Genomic DNA, 21,518 nt, shown 5'->3' with positions numbered 1-21,518 from the left:
CCCCCTCAGATCTATTTTTAAGATAGATCTGAGGGTATAACCTCTGAATGGCCTGCATCCTCTGCCCTCGGATCAATACTGGAATTGTTTGTGTTTAAAGACTGTGAAAACTCTCTCTCATACACTGAATTTATCATCAGTATTTGTAGTGACAGTGGCAGCCTGGAAAATCCCAAAGCCTTGTTTCATAGTTTTGAATGAGAGTATGGACGAGACTAGGTAGGCTGTACTACCAAGGTCACTGAATGAGGAGAACCAGTTTGTAGGTAATTCAAGATATGTCAGCAAGTGTGGAAAAACAACATAGATTTTCCTACCTGTGTAATCTGCATTCAGTACTTAGATCTCCAGGTCACAAGGCAGTGGCTATATCATTATGGCATATTTAATTGCTGCAACCAAAAATCAACCCTTTTGGAAGTCCATTAAACAACTGAGGAACAACCCCAAGTTAATGCAGGTTTTATGGTTGAGCTAACTTTGGGTTGTTGAACCTCAAAACAACACAGAGTTTCTGAGTTTGGTCATCACATTATCAACTGAGGAGTGTTCCTGAATTTTTAACTGAAAACAAAAACAGCAAGTGCACAGGAAACAGCATGCTTGCTCACTCCTACTAGATATTGGTAATTCTTTGACTAAACAAACCATGATTTGCTTTTTGATGCAAACCAGGACTTTTCCTGCCTCCTTTATGCTGCTTCTGGCTTCCAGCATTGGGTGATTTTGTTTCTGAAATTCCCCCTCATCATCCCCCTATCTGAACCCTTTCAGTTCTGCACTTAGCTCTCTGCTTAAAGCTTTACTTTACAGCACAGCCTCCTGCTCTCCAAGTAACCCTTTAAAATGGCATTCTGTAATATTTATTTATTTATTTAGAATTTTTGTATGCCACCCCATCGCTTATAGCCTTGGGACGGTTCACATAAATAATATGTTTGTTCTGTTTTACAGACCATCTTATTATACAATATAATACATCATATTATACATGATATTATATCTTGCTCTCTGTGCAGTCACATATGGGCATTGCCACACAACACATCCTTTCTGATCTCTTCCAGCTTCAACTGCCTCTTAACAAATCCTCTGGTTAAGATATAGAACTAATCATGTTTTTAAGGAATTTCAAGCCACAAATGTTAACCCCCTTGACCAATGCAAACAAAAATAGACTTGCCCTCCAGGTTTGTTCAAATTCAGCTTAAACCATTTCTTCTGTAGCACCAATAAACAAGGCAGTCATAACTGTTTTAGACAGTAGATAGAGTAGTAAAGTTAGGCTTCTGTCCTACTCAGTTACATCCTAACTTCACTCAAAGGTAGCTCAAATCACATAAATATCACAAAATATTAAACAGATACATAGTTTTAAAAGTTCACAGAGTGCTAAATCAGCTTTAGCCTGTCTAGTTCATTAAAATGCTTGTTCTCTATTCCAGCAATATTAATGCCATTGAATAACACGCAAAAATGTCTTTTTCGGAGTTGCAGGTGTTAGTGGTGTAATGCTTATTCATCCTGCTTTTCCCTAGGACATTCTCAGAACTTCGCATTTCTAGAGCTTCATTGACTGATGCTGGGGAGTATACATGTAAAGCGAGCAACAGGTTTGGAAACAACAGCACCAAAGCTCAGATAATCATTACAGACATCAATGGTAAGATGTGGTTAATTTTTAATTATTATTACAGCAGTAGAAGGAATTCATGCAAGAATAGTTGGCATTATCACATAAATACATTTATACAAGGGCATTGAAATTGGAAAAGGAAGTACTTAGGTTGACAGCTTTATTTCTTTATTTGATTTATATTCCACCTTTTTTCTTTTAAAGAACTTTAAGCAGCTTAGATGGTTCTCATCCTCCTGCTCTCAGTCTTATCCTTACAACAACAATCCTGGTTGTTTGGGTTGGGAGTCTGTGACTGGCTCAAAGTCACTTGGTTGGCTCCAATGGCTGAGCAAGGACTAGAACCCAGATTGCCTGAGTCCCAGGCCTATGCTCTTAACCACTACACTGCATTGACTCTTTTTTATAGAAAACAAAGTCAGCCTAATATAAATAATACAATCTCCAAATAATATGGCCCAAAATATGCATGTATGAATTGGGTTTTTACATCTTTCAAGACAACTTAGAAGGAAGTATGCCTTACCTAATACATAAGTTTCAAACCTAGTTAAGAAAAACACATCCTTTAAAATGGCATTTTACCCTATCAGTCCTGTTCTACATTTAAGTAGGTACAACTCAAAGTTTTTCATGGGTGAAGGCTTCCTTAAGTGTGAGGTTAGCATAGCAGTCTTCCCATCTTGAACCAATGTCATCTTCAGATGACGTAGCTGCTTAACTACACCCACATGTTTTGAGTATTTCATTGTTTGGCTTGACAAAAGTCATTACAAATTCACCTTCTGTACGTATGGATTTTTGATCAGTTCACTGTCCTCATTTGACAAATTATTACAGTATGGGTTATACAAAGCTCCTTAAAACCATTATCTTCCCTCAGGTAATGTAATTTAGATTTGTGATTGTTAGGAGCAGAAAATGAGACTAAAATAGAACTTCTAAACTGAAAAGCATATATCTTTATAGCTTTGTTCTTGCCATGGGCTAAGCCAGAACAGCTCTGCTTTACTTATCTCAAAAGATATATGAATTTCTGTCTACTCCATCAGGATTTGTAATCTTTACAAAAAGTGTAAAGCTTACCCTTACAGTATATGAAAAGATTGTATCAAAATACTTAGGAATTTTTGTACTGAACTGAACTGAAAAGTAAGAAATAGAATAGCACAGAAATGAACAGATGCATCTATCTCTAATGTTAAATGGATGAACAAAGTAAATTTAGTCAGGATGAAATACTAGAAATGTGAAAATGAAACACATAACATTGTTGTGGTAAGTTAAATTGTTGTAATACTGTTAAAATATTAATTGTTATATTGGAGTACTGACTTAGAGGTATTAAAATAATGGATTAAGCAGGCTTTGCTCTTCCCTTGTAAACTTACTTAGTTCCCATACATAAAGGAGTTGTTTGCTCATAAATCTGCACAGTTTCACACTTGGAATAGCTTTACCAGTTCCCGGTGTTATCCCAGAGAGTCAGGACGCAGCCAGACATGCTAGGCTGAAGTAATGACTCAGATAAATGGACACATGTTTGGGCAGGAGAATATTCATGTACTCTGTTCCAGCTGAAAGAATGGGGAAAGGATCATAGAATGTGTGGTGGAATCTAATTCCAAGCCCTAAAATGTATGTCATAAAACTCTAGCAGAGTTCATATACCATTTCCTATAGTGAAATTAAAGCTTGGTTTTAAGTAAAATTTTTGTAGCACATGTTGAGAACATCTAGAATGTGGTTGCTTAGTAAAATGGATGTCATCATTGAAAAATAAGATTTTAAAGCGTTTCATTCAAAGGTGGTGTATTTCTTGGCAACAGGCATTGGTCCAATAAAAGATAATTGACTGTCCACTTTAGTATATCTTGCTGTTTGATACAACCACAGCAACCATCTTACAGCAGACACCTTATATTTCAGAAGCTTTTGAGGAAACAAGTCAAGCTGGTTTTATAAATGGGAAAGGTTTAAATATGATGCAATTAGAATACCTGTTAAATATGATGTGATTAGAACAAGTAGTAAGCAATAGTTCATTCCTTTTGGGGCTGCCGTCTGGTAGTTTTTTTTTTTTTAATTGAGGTTTATTAGTCAGCACTCAGAAATTGCAGGAAACTATTCTAGTTTTTATGGCTAAATTGTGGATGCTAAATTATACGGAAGTCTTCAAAAAGTTTCCACACTTTTAAAAGCTCTATTTATTAAGAATTCCAAAAACTAATTGCATCACTTTTCTACATAATCACCTTCCCTTGCAATGCATTTTTCCCAGTGTCATACCAGCTTGTTAATTCCATCAGCAAAAAATAAATACAATATATCTATAAAATACAAGAGTGTGGAAACTTTTTGAAGACACCTCGCATATTAAAGTAGGACTTATGCATATAGAGCTAGACCATCTAAAGTTGATGAGAGCTGGTGAACTTGTAAACCACTTGAAAGCATAGTTTCAGAACAACTCTAAAGCAATGACTATGCTATTTTATCGTTTAGTGTTTAAAAAAATTGTTTTGCAAATATTTTAGACTGTCGTTCATTCATGTTGCTTATGTTCTCTGTCCAGCTTAGAGGAGTGGGGGCTAACTCTCCACCAAAGGGGCTATACTTTTCTAGCTGCTTCCAGAATTACTGCTGTGTTGCTGAATTTGCTGCCAAGCTTCAGTGATGTGGTGAAGCCACTTTTTCCCTTTAAGACAAAGTATTTATTTTAAAGGGGAAATTTGTTTGGTTTTGCTGAACTACAAATTTCTACAGTGTGGGGATGTGGGAACTGCAAAAAAGACTAGGTGGGTCATAAGCAGCCCATGGCCCATGCACTGCCCACCCTCTCTCTAAAGGTAAGTTCTGTCTTTAACTAATGAACATCTTGTCTGTTCTTTCTGAGGGTGTATTTATCTTGCGCCACCATCTTGCTTTTGGCCTTCAGATATCAAGAACTGAATATGCTGTCAGTTCCCGGCTGCAACAATAAGGAAAAAATGTGTTTGCGTTTCTTCAGTTTAAGCTGCTGCTGCTGCTGCTGCTGCTGCTGCTGCTGCTGCTGCTGCTGCTATCATCATCATCATCATCATCATCATCATCACTATTTTAACTTTTTTCATTTTTTCTGGTTTTCTTTTGCCTCCTTCTTTGCTAACTATTTTACCTGAAGGCTTTTTGGTCCTCCCTTGTGCCCTCCAAGACATTTTCATACCATTTAGCCAAATACTTATTGACATTGTTGCCTTAATGCAAGAGACTTGGATTTCTCACCTCTCACCCTCAAATAAATAATCATTTTAAACCCAAAGAAAACTTAAAGACCACATTCATTTTTAATCCATCTTAATGTTAGTAACTCATCTGTTCTTAAAAATTGCAAGAGCTCTTTTCCATAGTGGATGTAAAGAAAGTTACTTTGCCACATTTCAACTGCAGCCCTCCTTAGGAGAGTGTAATTGAGGTCAGGAAAGATTTGCAAGGTTCTCCAGAGGAGTGATATAAATAGCAAACACTGAGGTTTGGGTACGTTTGTGTTAATTGCTTTTCACAAACTAATTTGCCACTTTATTTCTCTACAAAAGAGTCTTGCTACATCTTTGTTGTATGGATTTTTAAGTAACTTATTTTAAGTATCATATTATACTCAGCTGAAAGGTACTGATAATACTTTGTGAAAATTAAGGCTGACATTATCAAGATACTTGTGCCAAATATAGTATATTTAAATATGTATTTATACTATTATATAACATAATTATTTTCTGAAGAGCCAGGACCTTGTAATTTGCATTGGCCTAAGGCATTTCATTTGCAGTTTGAAAACATTATACTTACTTTCAAGAACATACTATATTTGTTTGTGTGTGTGTGTATTTTATTAGCTGTGCAGGCTGACTGTAAATCTCAGACAGAAGAAAACCAAAGGTGGTAAAAGCAGCAGCAGCAACACAACAACCCATTTAGATACATTGTGCTCATTGCAGTTATAATGAGATTTCTGGTTAACATCTGGTCTTTGTTGATTTAATGGGCAGAACTCCCAATGTGAATTTATAAAGCTCCTATAAGCTATGGTCTGTCTTCTCTTGAATGCGAGTTGGGAGATGACAAGAGCAGTTCCAGTTAAATGAATACATGAAGCTCCAGTATACTAAGTCACATCTTCATACTGTATAACTCACCACTGTCTACACTGCCAGTAGCTCTGCATTATTACAGATCAGAGCCTTTTCATGCCCCTTCCCAAAATATCAAGAATTGAGCCTGGGACTATGTGCATGCAGGTTGCATGAGAGGTTCTTGTACCTTCAACGGCTGCTTAAAAATATTTTAAAATAAATGAATAAAAATCACTGCAAAACATATTCTTCCACTGAACTGTAGCCCCATCTGTTGTTTTGCAGCATAAGACAAACATTATTGGGTTGATTACTTACTACATTGAAAGTATCAAAAGTATGTCATTCTTTCTTATCAAAATGATTTGACAGTTTGTGAGTTGTTCATTAAAAGAAACCGCTAAATGTGGCTTGAGGTTGATAAACAAGTTAAAAATTTCTAAGGAACAGTTAAAAGAAGCCCATACATCATGGGTCCTCAAACTACGGCCCGCAGGACAGATCCGGCCCACCATGGCCTTCTATCCGGCCTGCGCCACTGTTCCCAGCTCGCACACGTGCTTGCTGCGCAGGTGGGGAGGTGGGGACTTGCTTGCTCACTCAGAGATGGTCTCCGAGTGAGCAAGTCACCACCACCTGCCTCCTGTACACGCCGCTTGCCACTGCCTCACAGCGTGAGCGGGGAGGTGGTGGCTCGCTCGCTCAGAGATGGTTTTGGACTCACTGGGAGATCTCTGAGCAAGTCACCGCTGCGTGTGCCCGATGCCGCCTCGTGCGCCCCCAATGGCACCTCACTGGCCAGCACCCCCAGGCACCCCCACCTCACCGGCCCACGATGGTCACCGCAGCCTTTCAACTGGCCTCCTATTAAAAAAGTTTGAGGACCCCTGCCATACATCATCTGCTTTTCCCCCTTCCCTTTCCTTTTTTTAAAGTACAAATTATTTGAGATCCCAAACAGACCGAAAGTTGCTTTGATGCTAGGAGTCATACTTGCTGAATTTCCAATGTGAGCAAGGAACTCTTCTTTCAACTGGTCAGTAAATTATATTGGCTGAATCTTTCAGAGTATATATTGGGCTAATTTATTTTCCCTTTTAACATTCACACACATACTATAGGCAGTATCCAGTGCAGCAGTTCCACAAATGCACATTGTTACACTAGTGTAAACTACTTATAGCACTTACTGATACTCAAGTTTTCTCCAGGAAACCTGTTGCACCAGAAAGTAAAATTGACATTGCACTAGAAGTTGTTTGCAGTAACGCAACATAATTTATGTCAACAGCGTGTCATTGAATACTGCTTCTATGTGCCTGCACAACCTTATTCCTTCCTCATACCATTTTACCAGATATAGATGGAAAAATGGGAGACTGTTTTTTAATTCTGGAGAATATTTTGGAAGTTCAAATCAAACACTAAAAAATGCACTAATCTTTTTAGAAATAGTACTTCATCTTTGTGAACAGAGATGAATGAAGACAGAGGTCCTCTATACTTCTTCAAGACAGGAAAATATTTAGAAGACAACTGTAGCTCCTTCCAGAAATCTTGTTGCCATCCGTCTTTGGTCAGTGCTGGAGTGCATATGACACTCCTACTCTGTGCATTCCACACAAACACACAGGCTTAAGTGAGAACGAAAGGCTTAGGTCAGAAGAAACTTCTACGGCTCCGCGTCAGGGAGTGAGCAGGGCAGCCCATCCCCTCTGTAGTCCTGCTATAGAGAGGGGGCCCCACCCACTCCCTCAGTTCCTTTTCGACTGTGCACCGCTTAGATGAGATTCACTTCTTTCTCCTTTTTCTCTTGTTAGCTCATTCTTTGTACTCATTGATGGAAACTTTTGCATTCACTTTGAGTTCCTATCAATTTCCTTGATAGAAAAAAAAAGACGAGTGGAATTCAAATAAAACCAATCAAGCAAATATTCTTGGTGTTGCATGGATCCCCAAATCCATGATTTGTTGATTCACAACAACTAATTAAACAATAACACAAATTAGCCCTTCTTATCAGTGAAGGCTCCTCCAAACATGATTACAGCTCTCATCTGGAATCCTCCCACAATCCACAATAGCTTACCCAACTAAACAATGAACTGTAGGAGAACCAAGTGGGAGATGATAATTGCAAGAACTTAAGTTATCTGCTCTTCTGCACTGCCAACCTGTACAAACATCTTAGATGCCATGTCTTCATCTTTAATTTCGGCCATATGTCCTGTTTTGCAGAGGAGAGTTCTCAGTCTGAAAGTCTGTCAGAGGACAGCCCATTGTTAGAAAATGTCCTCTGTTTAAAGAATTACCAAATGTAGGAATGTAGAACCTATTTATAGTCTATATCACTTTTGCATGTGTCCATTCATAAATCTGTTTCATCCTACTTTGACATAATCTGTGTTTATTGCTGGTGGAAATTCACACAAATATTCACATACATTTCACATGAATGTTATTGTAAAATACACATTTTATGCACATTTGAACATAAAACACAGAATTTTGTATTCACTTAAACTTGTGATTAAATGAATTTAATCACTTGTGTATTTTATTGCACATTAGGAAGGAGTAAACCAGACTGGGAAAAAAAGCATAACAAAAAGGAGAACTGAGTTCTTGTAAAAAACTGTCAACAATGAGCACCAAAGATGGCTTAGGCTTCATATGTAAGGGAAGCAGATTTGGGTTTAATTAACTGACTGACTGCTTGGTAGTTCACAGCCTCTGATTGGTATTTATTCTGTGATCTCAAAGTTGGGCTAATTGTAGGTTAAACAATACAGAGATAACCTGTGATCAGTTCTAAGGTTAACTGTGGCTTGTTTATCCTGTGATTACCCCATAGTGACTGGGGTTGCCCATCACGGAACAACCTTTGTCAGGGGATTATACTCAAAATAGCATTTGCATACAAAAGGCATGTGCCAATATTGAGTGCACAGAAGCACAATCTTACTTTGTTGAGATATATTGTATTCCAGTTTGAATTATACTAATTATTTCTAAATCTCCATTTCTGTATTGGCATATGTAAGATTTATGCAAATCAATGTCTATTTTATCTTCTTTACATAAACCATTGTTTCTTTTTTGCCATACATCTAATACTTCAGAGCTAAATTGTGAGCGCTGAAGTGATAAGTTCCATTCTTTTATCACATTTTCTTAACCAAGATGTTACAGCAATGCTCAGCAATAACTGATACTGTTCTGGAAATCTTTTTTCTGAATTTTCTTCCAGTCATGTTTCAAGTATCCAGTGATTCATGAAGTGTTGGTTCTTAGATCTTCCTCTTCCTTGCTGCCTTCCTCTGTTATGCTTTTCAACTTATTAGTGACTAATTCTAGTTTGATCTTTTTATGATTCTTGAAAAATATTAATGAAATCATTCCCATAAAGCTCTTTTTAAAGATGCAAAGTATCTCTATGCACTTCTGCTGAGAGACTTTCCTTATTCTGTGTATGATTAAAACTGAATGGGGATTAACTACCTACAAAAGCTGTGAAGATCCTTACTACTATTGAGCTTTGTAGTTTCTATGGACTGCCAGGATTCTAATCCCACATTATCTTTGTTCTTAAATCTTACAGTGGCATAACCTGCTGACAAGAAGAACTTTTAGTAGAAAGGGGAAAAAAGAATGATAACTTAATGGAAACTGAATTGACTGAACATAGAAGGTTAAAAACATTGCCATTGAAAAGCTTAATATTTTGTACTTTCTTTAATATGAAAAGCTTACTTCTTTAATATAATGCTTTTAAAAGATTCCCTAGACTGACCATAATATTTTGTCTCAGTACTCCCCACTTGTTTTAAATTATCTATAAATGTAACCGTCCTGAGGCGTTAAGCGATGGGATGGCATACAAAAAACTCTAAATAAATAAATAAATAACTGTGCAAGTTGTAAGAAAAGTTTTTTTTTCATTCTTCAAATTCAGATAGAACTGGAGGATGCAAAAGAAAGGCTGTTCATTGCTCTCAGAAGCTTTGAAGAACATATTTGTTAGAAGTCATAACATATAGTACACATGAACAGCTAGTAGTTTGTGTGATTTAGTTGGATAACATTAAAGAAAACTGTCATGCTTTTTACACAGGAAAGAAGATTTCTAAAGTATGGTAGGAATGAAATATTGGTTTGCCACATTCCTCTGCGGTTTTTGCTGATCAGATGTCTGAGATTTCTTAACTATACAGGGCCAGAATGGTTTTGTTCCATCTTGGAAGGAGATTATCAATTCCTTTTCTAATGTTCTATACTGATGTATCATATCACTCATAAGGCCATAATGCGCATTGATGATGAATGCACACACACACATGATGGCTTTTCATACTACAGAGCGAAAGTATTGTTTTGTTGATTAAAAAACTAAACTGAAAGACTCTCCATCAATGAGGTCCAGATCCCAGCATCTTTCTATTAGCTACATGGAGTCACCCTCCCATGAGTTCCATGTAAAACATAAGCATGCCATGTATATCTCATGAACTAAATTTAGGTTTTTGTGTTCATCATGACGCAGCATTAGCTGTAAAAAAAATTGTGAGAACAGATGGTCAGAGCTAGTTTTATTTGTTATCACTTTTTGAAATACTCCTTGGGGTGTAGTTTGTTGAAATCTGCAGGTTCCACTTAGATCAAACATTTTTGGTTGTGCCATTCATGGTATTTGAGAAATACATTATCCCTGGCCCACACACTACTAGTTATTCTTTAATGGGAGTGTGGGATGCATAGAAACTAAAACCTTAGACCTGTTCGCCCCTCAAGAGGATCTAGCTCTTCACATTTTCTAGCCATGGCTCTCAACCATTTTCCTTTTCTCTAAAAAGAGATTCTTGTAAAAACATCGCCCTATCGATTTATATTGGCATTTGAGTTACGTTCAAAGTTTGCTTTGTTTTCTTTGCTGTAAGTTTCATCGGACACCTTCCTTATACACATGGCAATGCACTGACATGTGTAACTGCTTTTGATTTTTGTTTGTTTTTTACAGAATCCACAGGCATGATACCAGTTTTGACAAAAGGAGCAAATACATTCTCACGTAAGTCAAGTTGAATTATTGGCCTCCCTGGAGGTAATTCTACAGATTCAGATCTTTGCTTAGCTTTTCTCTGAATCTTTTCAGTTTCCCCAGGTAGATCTCAGGCATATGGAGGGCTAGTAGAATAATATAATTCCCAGGATCAATTTATCTGACTTTATTTGATGCAATATTGAGCTCTTATTTGGAATTTAGTGTCTCGCATCTTTAAAAATGGCGTTAAATTATCTATTGCAACAACCAGCATGTATGGTAAAGTTCTAAGGATTAGGTTCGCAAAGTGCTAGGTGTTCATCCTTTCTTCTTCTTTCTTAATGGAGTGTTTTCAGTTTGCCCTGGGATAGGATGCATCACATTTCTTCTACTATTGCATGTGCCCTCTTGTAGCATGTTAAAGCAGAATTGTAATAATTTAGAGAAATATAAGGAATAGAACTCAGGTTTAGTGAAGTGAGCTTTTGCCTCTATAGTTAATGTTGTCTCTGCTTCCCTTCTGGGGTGTCCATGCATTTACTTATGTTTCCTGTTACTGGAGGCATTTCAGTCCTTACAGGGCCTTCTTATGTTATCTTTCAGGGAAGGGTTGACAGAATGTTTACAATGCAGCTTATTCAGGGTTTAGTTGTTTTTTTGGTAAACTGCTTTTTATGCAACAAGACTGAGTTCTCTTGTCTAACAGTTTTCTTGTGTTCATACCGCATGCTGCTACTTGTTCAGTTCATTTGTCACATTTATAGTATATTAGAACCATAAATGCCGCATTGCTTTCACTTTTCTGAAATTCTTTTGTCTAACAGAGGCTAGCTATGGAATTCAATGCTGGCATTTCTAAACTAGATCAAGAATAATATTAGGAAGAATACAAGAATAACTGAGTTAATTTATGTTTTATAATTGTCTTCGGCCTGTTGACAAGCTTTATCAGGTCATAGGATGTAAGTAGGTTTTACACTCAATTAAAGAGCTCCTCTGTCTTGTGTTGGCTGGTCTTTTACTCCTCTTGTAATAGTAGCCAACACGAACATTTCAGAAGCCTAAACAATTCCAATTTCCTTCCAAATTCTCTTTATTTCACTAGTTTTCATAGTCATCCATTCTTTTGTCAGTTTCTCTAATACCTTACCTTGCACTTCTACATTAACTAGGTCGAGTTTCTTTGAGCTCTATTCCCTCAGAAATACTTGAGATTGCACCAGCCATTGCGGCATTTCTTTAAACTTGTCTTTCAGGACCACACTCCCTCCCTTCCTAGCATGTATGTTGCTAACATATTTGCCATGGACTTGTAGAGCCATCTAAACATAGCATTTTTCTTGTCTAACCTAGCATCTTCAAGCCAATTTTTTCATGAGCCAGAACTGTTTAGCACTTCTATCAATACATTTCATAAAGTAGCCCTTCTCAGCCTTTGGCTGGCATATCGTGTGCTTTTAGACAGCTGAAAACATTTCCCCAAGCTCTGCCAGCTTTTTGCCAAGGACAATGGAACATTGTTTTAAAAAATATTTTGTGTTAATTGCTTATTCATAGGGTGACTAGGACACTCTGTACTTGCTTTAAAGAAGAAGCTGCTGTCCAGACCTGTCATTTTATTTGTCTTTCAATGGTTTTGCCTTTCGTGGGAAGGCAAGCTTCAAACTTGGGAACACATAAGACTGTGGCATCCCTATTATCATATTGCCTTCTGTGTATTGCAGAACTTGTAGACAAGATTCCAGCTTCAACTGAAGGAATGAATACATCCTCCTGTAAGTACACAATACTAGCAGCCTTCGTGGATCCATATCATACCTTCTTTCTAGTTCCATAAATATACAGACCCAGGAGCACAAAAAAGTTAGGTTTTCTAGAAAATGTTTTGGAATCCAAACTTTGGAGGAAGGGAGAGATGAAGACCTAACACGTCTGTGAGAGGAAGATTCTGTTCTCCTTGGCATGTTCTGGTCTTTTTCCCTTTCTCCATGTTGCCAGCTGGAACTGGCAGAGTTCCATTCTACATATTTTTGGCAGAGAATAGAAGAAAATTATTCTGCTCTGGCAAAACTTCAGAACAGATTGTGGAAACTGGAATGGCCTCTGTGATTGATTCCAGACATGTGCAAAAAGTCATAACATGACCGAAAGTTTCTGATACAGTGAGGAACACTTTTACTGACATCCTTTGGGAGTGCAGGGCATCCATTGTTAAAATAATACTTCTTATGAGCAAGACCAATAAAAACACCACCCTTTCACTCAGGCAGAGAGCCACCCAGTTGCAAAGCATGAGCATAAGACTGGAATGGACATCTTTGGAGATGGGGGAGCAATTTCAAGCTCCCAAGGGTACCACCTGCACACACTGCCAAATCAGAGCAGCAGTAAACAGATGGCAGGTTGCTGCCAAATTATGGTGGCAAACTGTCGTGACCTATTTTTTCTGGCACGCACCCTGGCACAGAACACAAAAAGCAGTGAGACTTTTTTTTACCATAGCTGATCTTACAGCAAAAGCATAATAGTTAACACTCTATAAAAAATTTACACACACAAGCAGAGATCAGTCCAACAATAGATTCCGAATCTCTATGGTATATGTGTCAAGACACAAAGATCAAGGGATGTAATTACTCAAAGGTCACACTGAGTCCAAGGAGGGGAACATGGCAGGCTTTAAATATGGCATTCCTGACACAGGCTCACTTGCCCTGATCCAGCTCCTGGTAACGGTTTTTGGGCAGGCAAGAGTTTCAAGTTTGTAATCCATGATAGGACCAGGCAAGTCAGTATGCTGAGCAATTCAAATTGTGGTAAATCCAGATGAGAAAGAGCACCAGGTGATAGAGAAGTTCCTATGCAGAGTCTTTACAAACCATGCTGTCAGACATCCACTGATCTAGAATTCAGGATAGTTCTAGGCAGTTTCTCAGTGATACATGTTTCAGGCAGAGAAGATTACAGATTGTTGGGAAATTGAAGTGAGAAGTGTGTCAGGCAGCTCAGTTAATAGGTGAGGGGACAGTGTTTCAGGCAATAAAGATAATGTTGCTAGCAAAGACTACATAGTTTAATCATGCGCTTCAGTACAGAGGAAGGGTAATAGAGCCTAACTTACGAACTAACGGGGTCCCTGAGGTGTAAATAGAATAGGAATTGGTGGCATTGAAATATAAATAAACGGAAATATAAATGAGCCAAATGCTGCAAAACATATCTCTTCCACCCTCTCCAGTTAACTGTTCAACCTGGGTGACATCCCTGAAAGCTCACACTCTCTGATTGGTTCCCACAGAAAATTGATCATGCTATCAAATAAGAAGCTTGGCTGAAAGCTTTACCTTGCAGCTGGAGTCAAAAAGGAGTCTTGTTCTCCTTTTGTCTGTAATCAGATGGGAGGCCAGGCTCTTCCTGTTCTGATAATCCACAGCCTGAGCAGGCTCAAACTAGCCCCCTTTCCTCAACCTTCTGTCAGAGGGAAACTAGACTGAGCTTGACTTTCAGGCTCTAGGGTTCCCATGACTGAACTAGGTTTTAAACTATTGTGCTCCGCCTCTAAAGTAGATTTGCACCAAAAAACTGTAGCAGTGCTTGGGGTACACCCAACACAAATGGTGACAGTGGCCTAAACAGGATAAAAGTGGCTTTAGAACAACAGAGGGTTTCAGAAGACCTTTGCATTGGTGTTCTCTCAATAAGAGGAATTACATGAAGCACATAGGTAATCTTATAATCTCACTGCAAGTTGGTGGAAGAGACTCTCCATTCCTCTTTGCAACCCTTCTGGCCAATGCCCATAGTTGGCCCTTCCTGCACTTTGACAGTAGACACTTCCCAGAATATTGTCATGGTGAGGCTTCTTGCTTGGGACCCCCACAAGCATGCACTTCTGTACTTGCACAAGATTGACTAACTTAAAAAAACAAAAATAAAATATATGAACAAGTTTGTGATAAAATAAAATAAAGAATGGGATATTGAACCAATGATAGCATCTCTTACATGCCTCTGGGGTACACTGAAAGAAGAAGACGGTTAAAACTTGAAAAAAACAAAAGGGTTACCAATCACAGTCAGGAGAGGAAAGACCAAGTTTCTTGGGTACTGAGCAGAGGACCAAAGGGAGAAAATTCATGACGAGCGCAATTGTTCCACTAACAAGCTTTTCTAAGCAGCTCATTTGCAGGGTGTGTTTCCATATTGTAATGAACTAGATGAGAGTATGTAGTGCATAGAGCATCAGATTTGAACTGGGGAGACTCAGGTTTAAATCAGTACAAGCTATGATGTTCACTGTGTGAGTGTGAGCCAGTCTTTCTCTCTTAGTTCAACTTGCCTTACAATGTTGTTGTAGGCCACTCTGAGCTCCTTGGAGAAGGATGGGATAAAAATTTCATAAATAATACCAGCTAGCCATGATGGTGGTCACCCGCAGGCCACCGTTCAAGGGATAATATTGCCCTGCTCTAAGCTGAGGCTACTCTAAGAAGTAATCCATCTGTCCGAACTCTAAATAGTACTTGGCTAGTATTCAAAATTTGGAGTCCATCATTTTCACCTAACCCCAATTATTCAACTATTTTCCTCAGAGCAGTAGCCAGGCCTAGTGCTCTGCAGTAGGTATACCACTGGACTGATCCCTTTTGACAGCTTCCATGTTCTCTAAAGCTTACTGTGCAGTGCTGCAGATGAACTATATATAGCTGCCCTTAATTCACACTGGTAGCTTCAGTATAAATAAAACAGGGTTTCCAAAGTATCCTGAACTTTTTGGGAGGAGAACTGAGGGCAGTTCATCTCAAAAGAAAAAAAAAATGAAATTTTAGTTTGCCTTTCTAATTCCTGGATCATTTTATTTTAATAAGAATGGTAAAAATTTCAGAATTATACATGCTTTGTGTATGAGTGTGGTTCTGTTTTGCATGGGAAATGTAAATAATAGAAGCAACTTTTTACTAAAGGCCCTTAGCTGGCTTGAGTTCTTTGGAAGGAAAGAAGACAGACATAGGTTAAATAAATAAATAAATTTTATTGTGGTCATGAAGATGGACACTTCTAGACATCCACATTTTAGAACTCTTGACAGATCAGAATCTGCAAACTTCAACCAGGCTGTAAAGCTGCAGTCTTTAAAACTGTTTTGATATCCTGAACATCAGGAGAAACTGTAAATAGTTGCCTAAGCAACTGTTTTTCTAAATACTGTTATCCTTCTTATGGATTTCCGCATAACATACTTACGAGTAAGTATGGATGGAAGCAGGGTGAATATTAAAGTTTCACAGGAACATTGCATGCTGTTTGGCATTTCACACTATTCATACAGCTTGTAACTGCCAACAGGAAGACAAACTAATTCTTCTTTCTTTTCTTTCTTCCCAGTTAAGAAACATTAATATTAGTAGTGTATGTATAAGAAAACCTTTATCTGTACCACCAAAAAGAAAATGCCCAGGCTGCCTGATTTTCATTGTAAAATATTATAGTAACCAGTTTTTCAAGAGTTGTTTTACATTTTTATGAAGCTGCCGCAATGTTTGGAAAACATATTTGAGATCATATACCTTACCTTCAGAATCCATGTAGTAATATAAACATGGTTAAAAAGGTATGTGATTTAAATAATTTTGTTCAGATGTCTTATTGAAATTACTTTGATTAAGATAACAATTTGCAGCTTGAATGGTCAAGAAAGGATCAAAATAAGAGAAGATAGAGAGTCCAAAAGAAGAGAAAAAGATTCAGATTTACAACTTGTTCAGTACTTAATCATACAATAAACTCAAATGTCACTTACATAATGGACTGAATGTAAGTGACATGTTTTGGAATGAAGATTAGTAAACTAAATTCAAGTGACTGTGTCCATTGAGGTTTTTTTTTCATTATTAAAATATTGCACCTGAATTCAGTAAATAAGAAAGAAAAGGTGGCTATTCAGTTTAAGTGGGCAACAACTTTATTTTATAATAATTGGTAGGGGGATGATCTGCACATAGCAGGAGATTTGTAAACAATCTAATTAGCAATATATTTATATGTTGGGACAGAGAATGAAATGCTGAAGTGGCTACAGTAGGTATAAATTGGAAAACATGGTTCAAACTTGACTTAGTCCTGAAATGCAATATATTGCCTTGAGTAAGTTATTATCTCTGCCAGACTATGATTGCAATCCTATGCCTACTTACCTGGCAGTAAGTCCCACTGTAGGTATTTATAAGATTGCGCTGTAACATCCTATGTCATAGAATATCTTTGAAGATTAAACACAAACTATAAATAGTGGCAAGTGTGGCATTGATTACTTTTTTAGGGGGAACTACCTTCAGACATCATCTTCTAATTTTGGAAAATAAAGGTCTTTATTAGATTGCTGTTTATTGAAATTGACACAAACTACTTAACCTTATGGCTATCTGTGCAACAGGACCATCAAGGCAGGGCTGTTTGCCCTCAGCTTAAACTTGGAAAAAGCATGTGGTTGAAATTTTCTCCCATTGCTTCGTCTGCCAACTCTTCACAATTTGTTTTCTGTTTGGAATAATGACATATCCGCATAACTTGGCTTGCCTGAATAAGTATGTGAAAACAAGTTTGCTGAGGCAAAAAAAGTGCCAATTAACATGTAATACCAATATAAGAATTAATTCCTTTTTTATAAGTTAAACTTTAAAAATTTAGATTGAAAATAAGTATTTCTTTTCTAGAATTTAGAAATGCTAAGTTAATCCAGTCTTTCCTGTATTTTTGTAAGAGTGTCTTTTGGCTATTTTTATAGCCATATCTTTCTGCATACTCATTTAACAGATTATATGCCCCCAATGGAGATTCAGTAATATAATTTAAAAACACAAAATCAAAATTGGCATATGGAAAAAGCAAACTTTCCAGATGTGTTTTCCTGCTTTTACTACAAAGTCAAATAAGCATGGGCCTTTTATAACATTTGGATAGGAGTCTTGACATTTTGTTATATATCCAGTGGAGACTTTTGACTCCAGTCTCAGTGGGGGCCTATTTATCTGCTCCAAATTTTACGCACAATGTTAAAGGAGCTAACCTTGGCCCTAAAATATGTTCAGCACCATAGACAGCTCCTTTAAGGTTCAGAGTGGCATCTGACACAGACAAATAACAGATAAATAACTCTGCTTAGACTGATGGAATAAGAAACACCAGTATCCCCCGTATTTACCCACATCTCAAAACTTAGCCCATTGCAAATCATTGGCACCGTTTACATTTCACAGTGTTTGAGGAGCCCATGATTTGTGGGCATACATAACTCATGCAAGCCATGACCCAACAGCAAACCATGCACTGAAATGTGGGGTTGTTTAACCCTTAAAAAAGCCAGCAGTCAGGTGTTTGATGACATGGCTGATGGGTTGTTTACAGAAGCACGACAGGGTTTGCATGCTGTGTGCATCCCCACAAATCATGGGTTAATACTCACAAATGTCACAATTTGCTGCTGTGACATGTGATCCAGATGATTACCTGGGACACCAGTGCCAGAGAATAGATTTAGTTCTTCACAGTAGCACTATTTCTGAGTTTTAGCCTTTATCTGTTGCTCAAACAACAACATCATCAACATCATTTGTATGCTGCCATAGCATCTCTAGGCAGCTCACAATCAAGGAATTAAAACCATTATAAAATTAAAAGAACAACCACCCCCAATAAATATAAAAATCCAATAAATCATTAAAATACAAATACAAACAAAATACAGATAGAGGTTTGAAAAGGAAGGTCTTCACCTGGCACCAAAAAGAGCATAAGGAAGGCGCCAGGCAAACCTCCTTAGGGAGAGTGTTCCAAGTGCAGGGAGCAGCAGCATAAAGGCCCTCTTCCTAGCAGCCATCCCTCTTACTTCCCCAAGGGATGGCTCATGCAAGAGGGCCCCCTGCATCGATCTCAAAGGCCAGGTAGGCATATATGGGTGCAGGCGCTCCTTAAAGTAACCAGGGTAAGCCGTTTAGGGCTTTATATGTCAGCACATGCACCTTGAATTGGGCCTGGGCCACAGTTGATAACCAGTGTAGCTCTTTCAATATAGGTGTTACATGGGCTGCTCTCCCATCCCTAACCGAGCAGCCCGATTCTGTACCAGTTGTAATTGCCAGGCCGTCTTCAAAGGCAGCCCCACATGCAGCACATTGCAATAATTATTTTGGATGTTACCAGTGCTTGGGTAACTACTTTCAGGCTCTGCCTGAAGTTGATAAATCTGGCACAGCTGGAGAAAAACACACCTGGACACTGAATTCACCTGGTATTCCAGGGACAGATCCAGGTCCAGGAGCACTCCCAGACTGTCCCTTAGGGGGAGTGCAACCCCATCTAGGGCAAGCAATGCTCCTCCAACCTGTCCAATGATCCCCTCTAATAGTAGCACCTCCGTCTTGTTTGGATTGAGTCTCAGTTTGTTGACTCTCATCCAGGCCATGGTTGAGCTCAGGCCCCAGTTCAGGACAACGACAACCTCACCTGGATGAGATGTAAAAGAGAGGTAGAGCTGAGTACGATCAGGTATTTATTGCCTATGGAACAGTGTAGATTTTGTAAACCAAACCAGCCCTGCATTTGGATGGCAAAAGGAGAAGGGGACGGAAGAGGATGAGGTGGCCAGATGGAGTCACTGGGGCAGTGGGGGTGGGCTTGGATGGACTCCAAGGGATGGTGGAGGACTGGAGCCTGGAGGAATGTTGCCCACAGGGTCCAGATGGGTCAGGCACGACTTTGTGACTGAACAAACATGTGACACTAAGCCACCCTGAGAATAAGGCAGCATCACCTTGTTGCTCACAAGCCCTGTTAACTCTGACAGGCGATTTATACACATAGCAGCTTGTTGTGGCTTCTTCCCCACTCAGTTCTTCTGGCCACTCCCAAGGCATATCCTAACTGCCATTGTTACACTTCTCTTAGTTTCCTAGAAGCTGAGATACCCACTGTGGAGGGAAATTCCCTTCCTCACTCCTTTCCTAAATAATTTTAATATTCTCAACTTTTTAAAATGCGATCCTTTGAATTCACTTAAATAGGATCTCAAGGCTTCAAATCTGAGTGAATGGGTGCTGTCCCCCACCCCGAGACCTTTGCAAGTGTCCATATTTGCAGGATCTTTTTCAAGTCTAAGCAGATGAATAAAACAGAAAAATCTGCCTTTGCTATGGTTCTGTGAATGTCCTCAATTGTATATGTGTGCTGGATCAAAAAAGAAACAAAACCCAAACTGATTTTTAGTGGGTCAGTTTAGTGGAATTCAAAATGGTAAAAAAGGCAATGCTAACTGTGAATAGTATTGGAACTCGAAGAAGAGTACCAGCCAGCTCCACTCACTCTTACATGTCACTGAGTTTCTAGATCTGTATCCATTAGATGTCAGGAAATGGTTAGGACTTATGACTGCTTTGTGAGTTTCTTTATCTTGTGGCTCCCTCTGTGGTGATTTGCTTTTGCCTCTTGATTTGCATAGACCTTACTGTGGCTTTTGATACCATAGGGTATGGTATCCTTAGAACACAAGAACATAAGAAAAGCCATCATAGATCAGATCAAAGATCCTTCTTGTCCAGCATTCTGTATGCAAAGTGGCACACTTTGCCACAGGATCCCTCAAGCAATATGGGTGCAGGACTGGTGGATGCTGGTAGACCACCTCTGGTATAGGACGTAGAACATAGCCAGCAAGGCAGGTAGCCACTGATAGACTTCTCCCTCATGAATCTGTCCAGTCCCCTTTTAAAGCCATCCAGATTGGCGACCACCACTTCCCATGGCAACAAATTGCATAGTTTAGCTATACACTGTGGGAAGAAGTACTTCCTTTTATCTGTCCTAAACCTCCTACCAATCAACTTCATGGGGTGACCCCAGTTTCAAGTGTTACGGGAGAGGGAGAAAAATGTCTACTTTTTCCACACCATACATTATTTTAAACATCTCTAGCATGTTTTGCCTTACTTTTCTTTTTTTCTAAGCTGAACAGCCCCAGTTGTTTTTGTTGTTGCTATTCCTCATAGGGGACTCCACTCTTTTATTCAATGACCGCTTTAGTTTCTCAGCAGCCTTTGGTGTGCGACTTTGTCAGAAGCCTTTTGGAAGTCCAAGTAAACAATGTCAACTGGGTCACCCATGTCTATATACTTATTGACACTCTCAAAGAACTGAGAGTAGGTTAGTGAGGCAAGATTTCCCCTTGCAGAAGCCATGCTGATTCTTTTTCAGGCCTTTAATGTGCTTCCTGTTTCTGTCTTTAATTATAATTTCAAGCAGTTTACCTAGAACAGATGTTAAGCTAACTGTCCTGTGATTTCACAGATCCCCCTGAATCCCTTTTTAAAAACTGGTGTTTTATTGGTCATTCTCCAATCTTCTGGTACAAGGGCTAATTTTAGGGACATGTTAATACTGTGGTAAAAAGATCATGCTTGAGTCCTTCCCAGTAGGCTGCCTCAGTTGGCCACTGGAAGCATTGTGTTGCAAATGTTTCACTCCTACTATTTATCTGTGTATTATATTTCTATAATGTCTGTTAGCTGAAGCTCATGGCGTGGTTCACAGTTCCAGCAGATGGTGCTGAGAGATTATTGCTCTGCAGTGTAGCATTTTCACAGGATTCTCTATTATCCCCCATATTGTTTAACATCAGTGTCAGTCTTTGCCTTACAAGAGTGTATTCCAACACATCTGGAGTGCAACAGTTTGGGGG

At 38.6% G+C, this 21,518-nt stretch overlaps 1 protein-coding gene across 6 annotated transcripts in view; it reads left to right on the top strand.

Moving 5' to 3' along the window:
• The window catches only part of NRG1 (neuregulin 1), a 182,822-nt gene that overhangs the window by 48,075 nt on the left and 113,229 nt on the right, over positions 1 to 21,518 (top strand). For 3 of the 6 annotated variants that reach the window (XM_044443984.1, XM_044443982.1, XM_044443983.1), the window contains exons 3-5: positions 1,539 to 1,663; positions 10,766 to 10,816; positions 12,514 to 12,564. In XM_044443984.1, the coding sequence (XP_044299919.1) occupies positions 1,539 to 1,663; positions 10,766 to 10,816; positions 12,514 to 12,564 (227 nt within the window). The remainder of the gene's footprint in view (positions 1 to 1,538; positions 1,664 to 10,765; positions 10,817 to 12,513; positions 12,565 to 21,518) is intronic. The other 3 variants (XM_044443986.1, XM_044443988.1, XM_044443985.1) reach the window with 2 other exon arrangements.

The sequence above is a fragment of the Varanus komodoensis genome, unplaced genomic scaffold (genome assembly GCF_004798865.1).
Source record: "Varanus komodoensis strain SLA01 unplaced genomic scaffold, ASM479886v1 scaffold43, whole genome shotgun sequence".
Classification (NCBI taxonomy): domain Eukaryota; kingdom Metazoa; phylum Chordata; class Lepidosauria; order Squamata; family Varanidae; genus Varanus; species Varanus komodoensis.
Note: the sequence above shows the minus strand (reverse complement) of the source record. Positions and strands in the feature narration are given on the sequence as shown.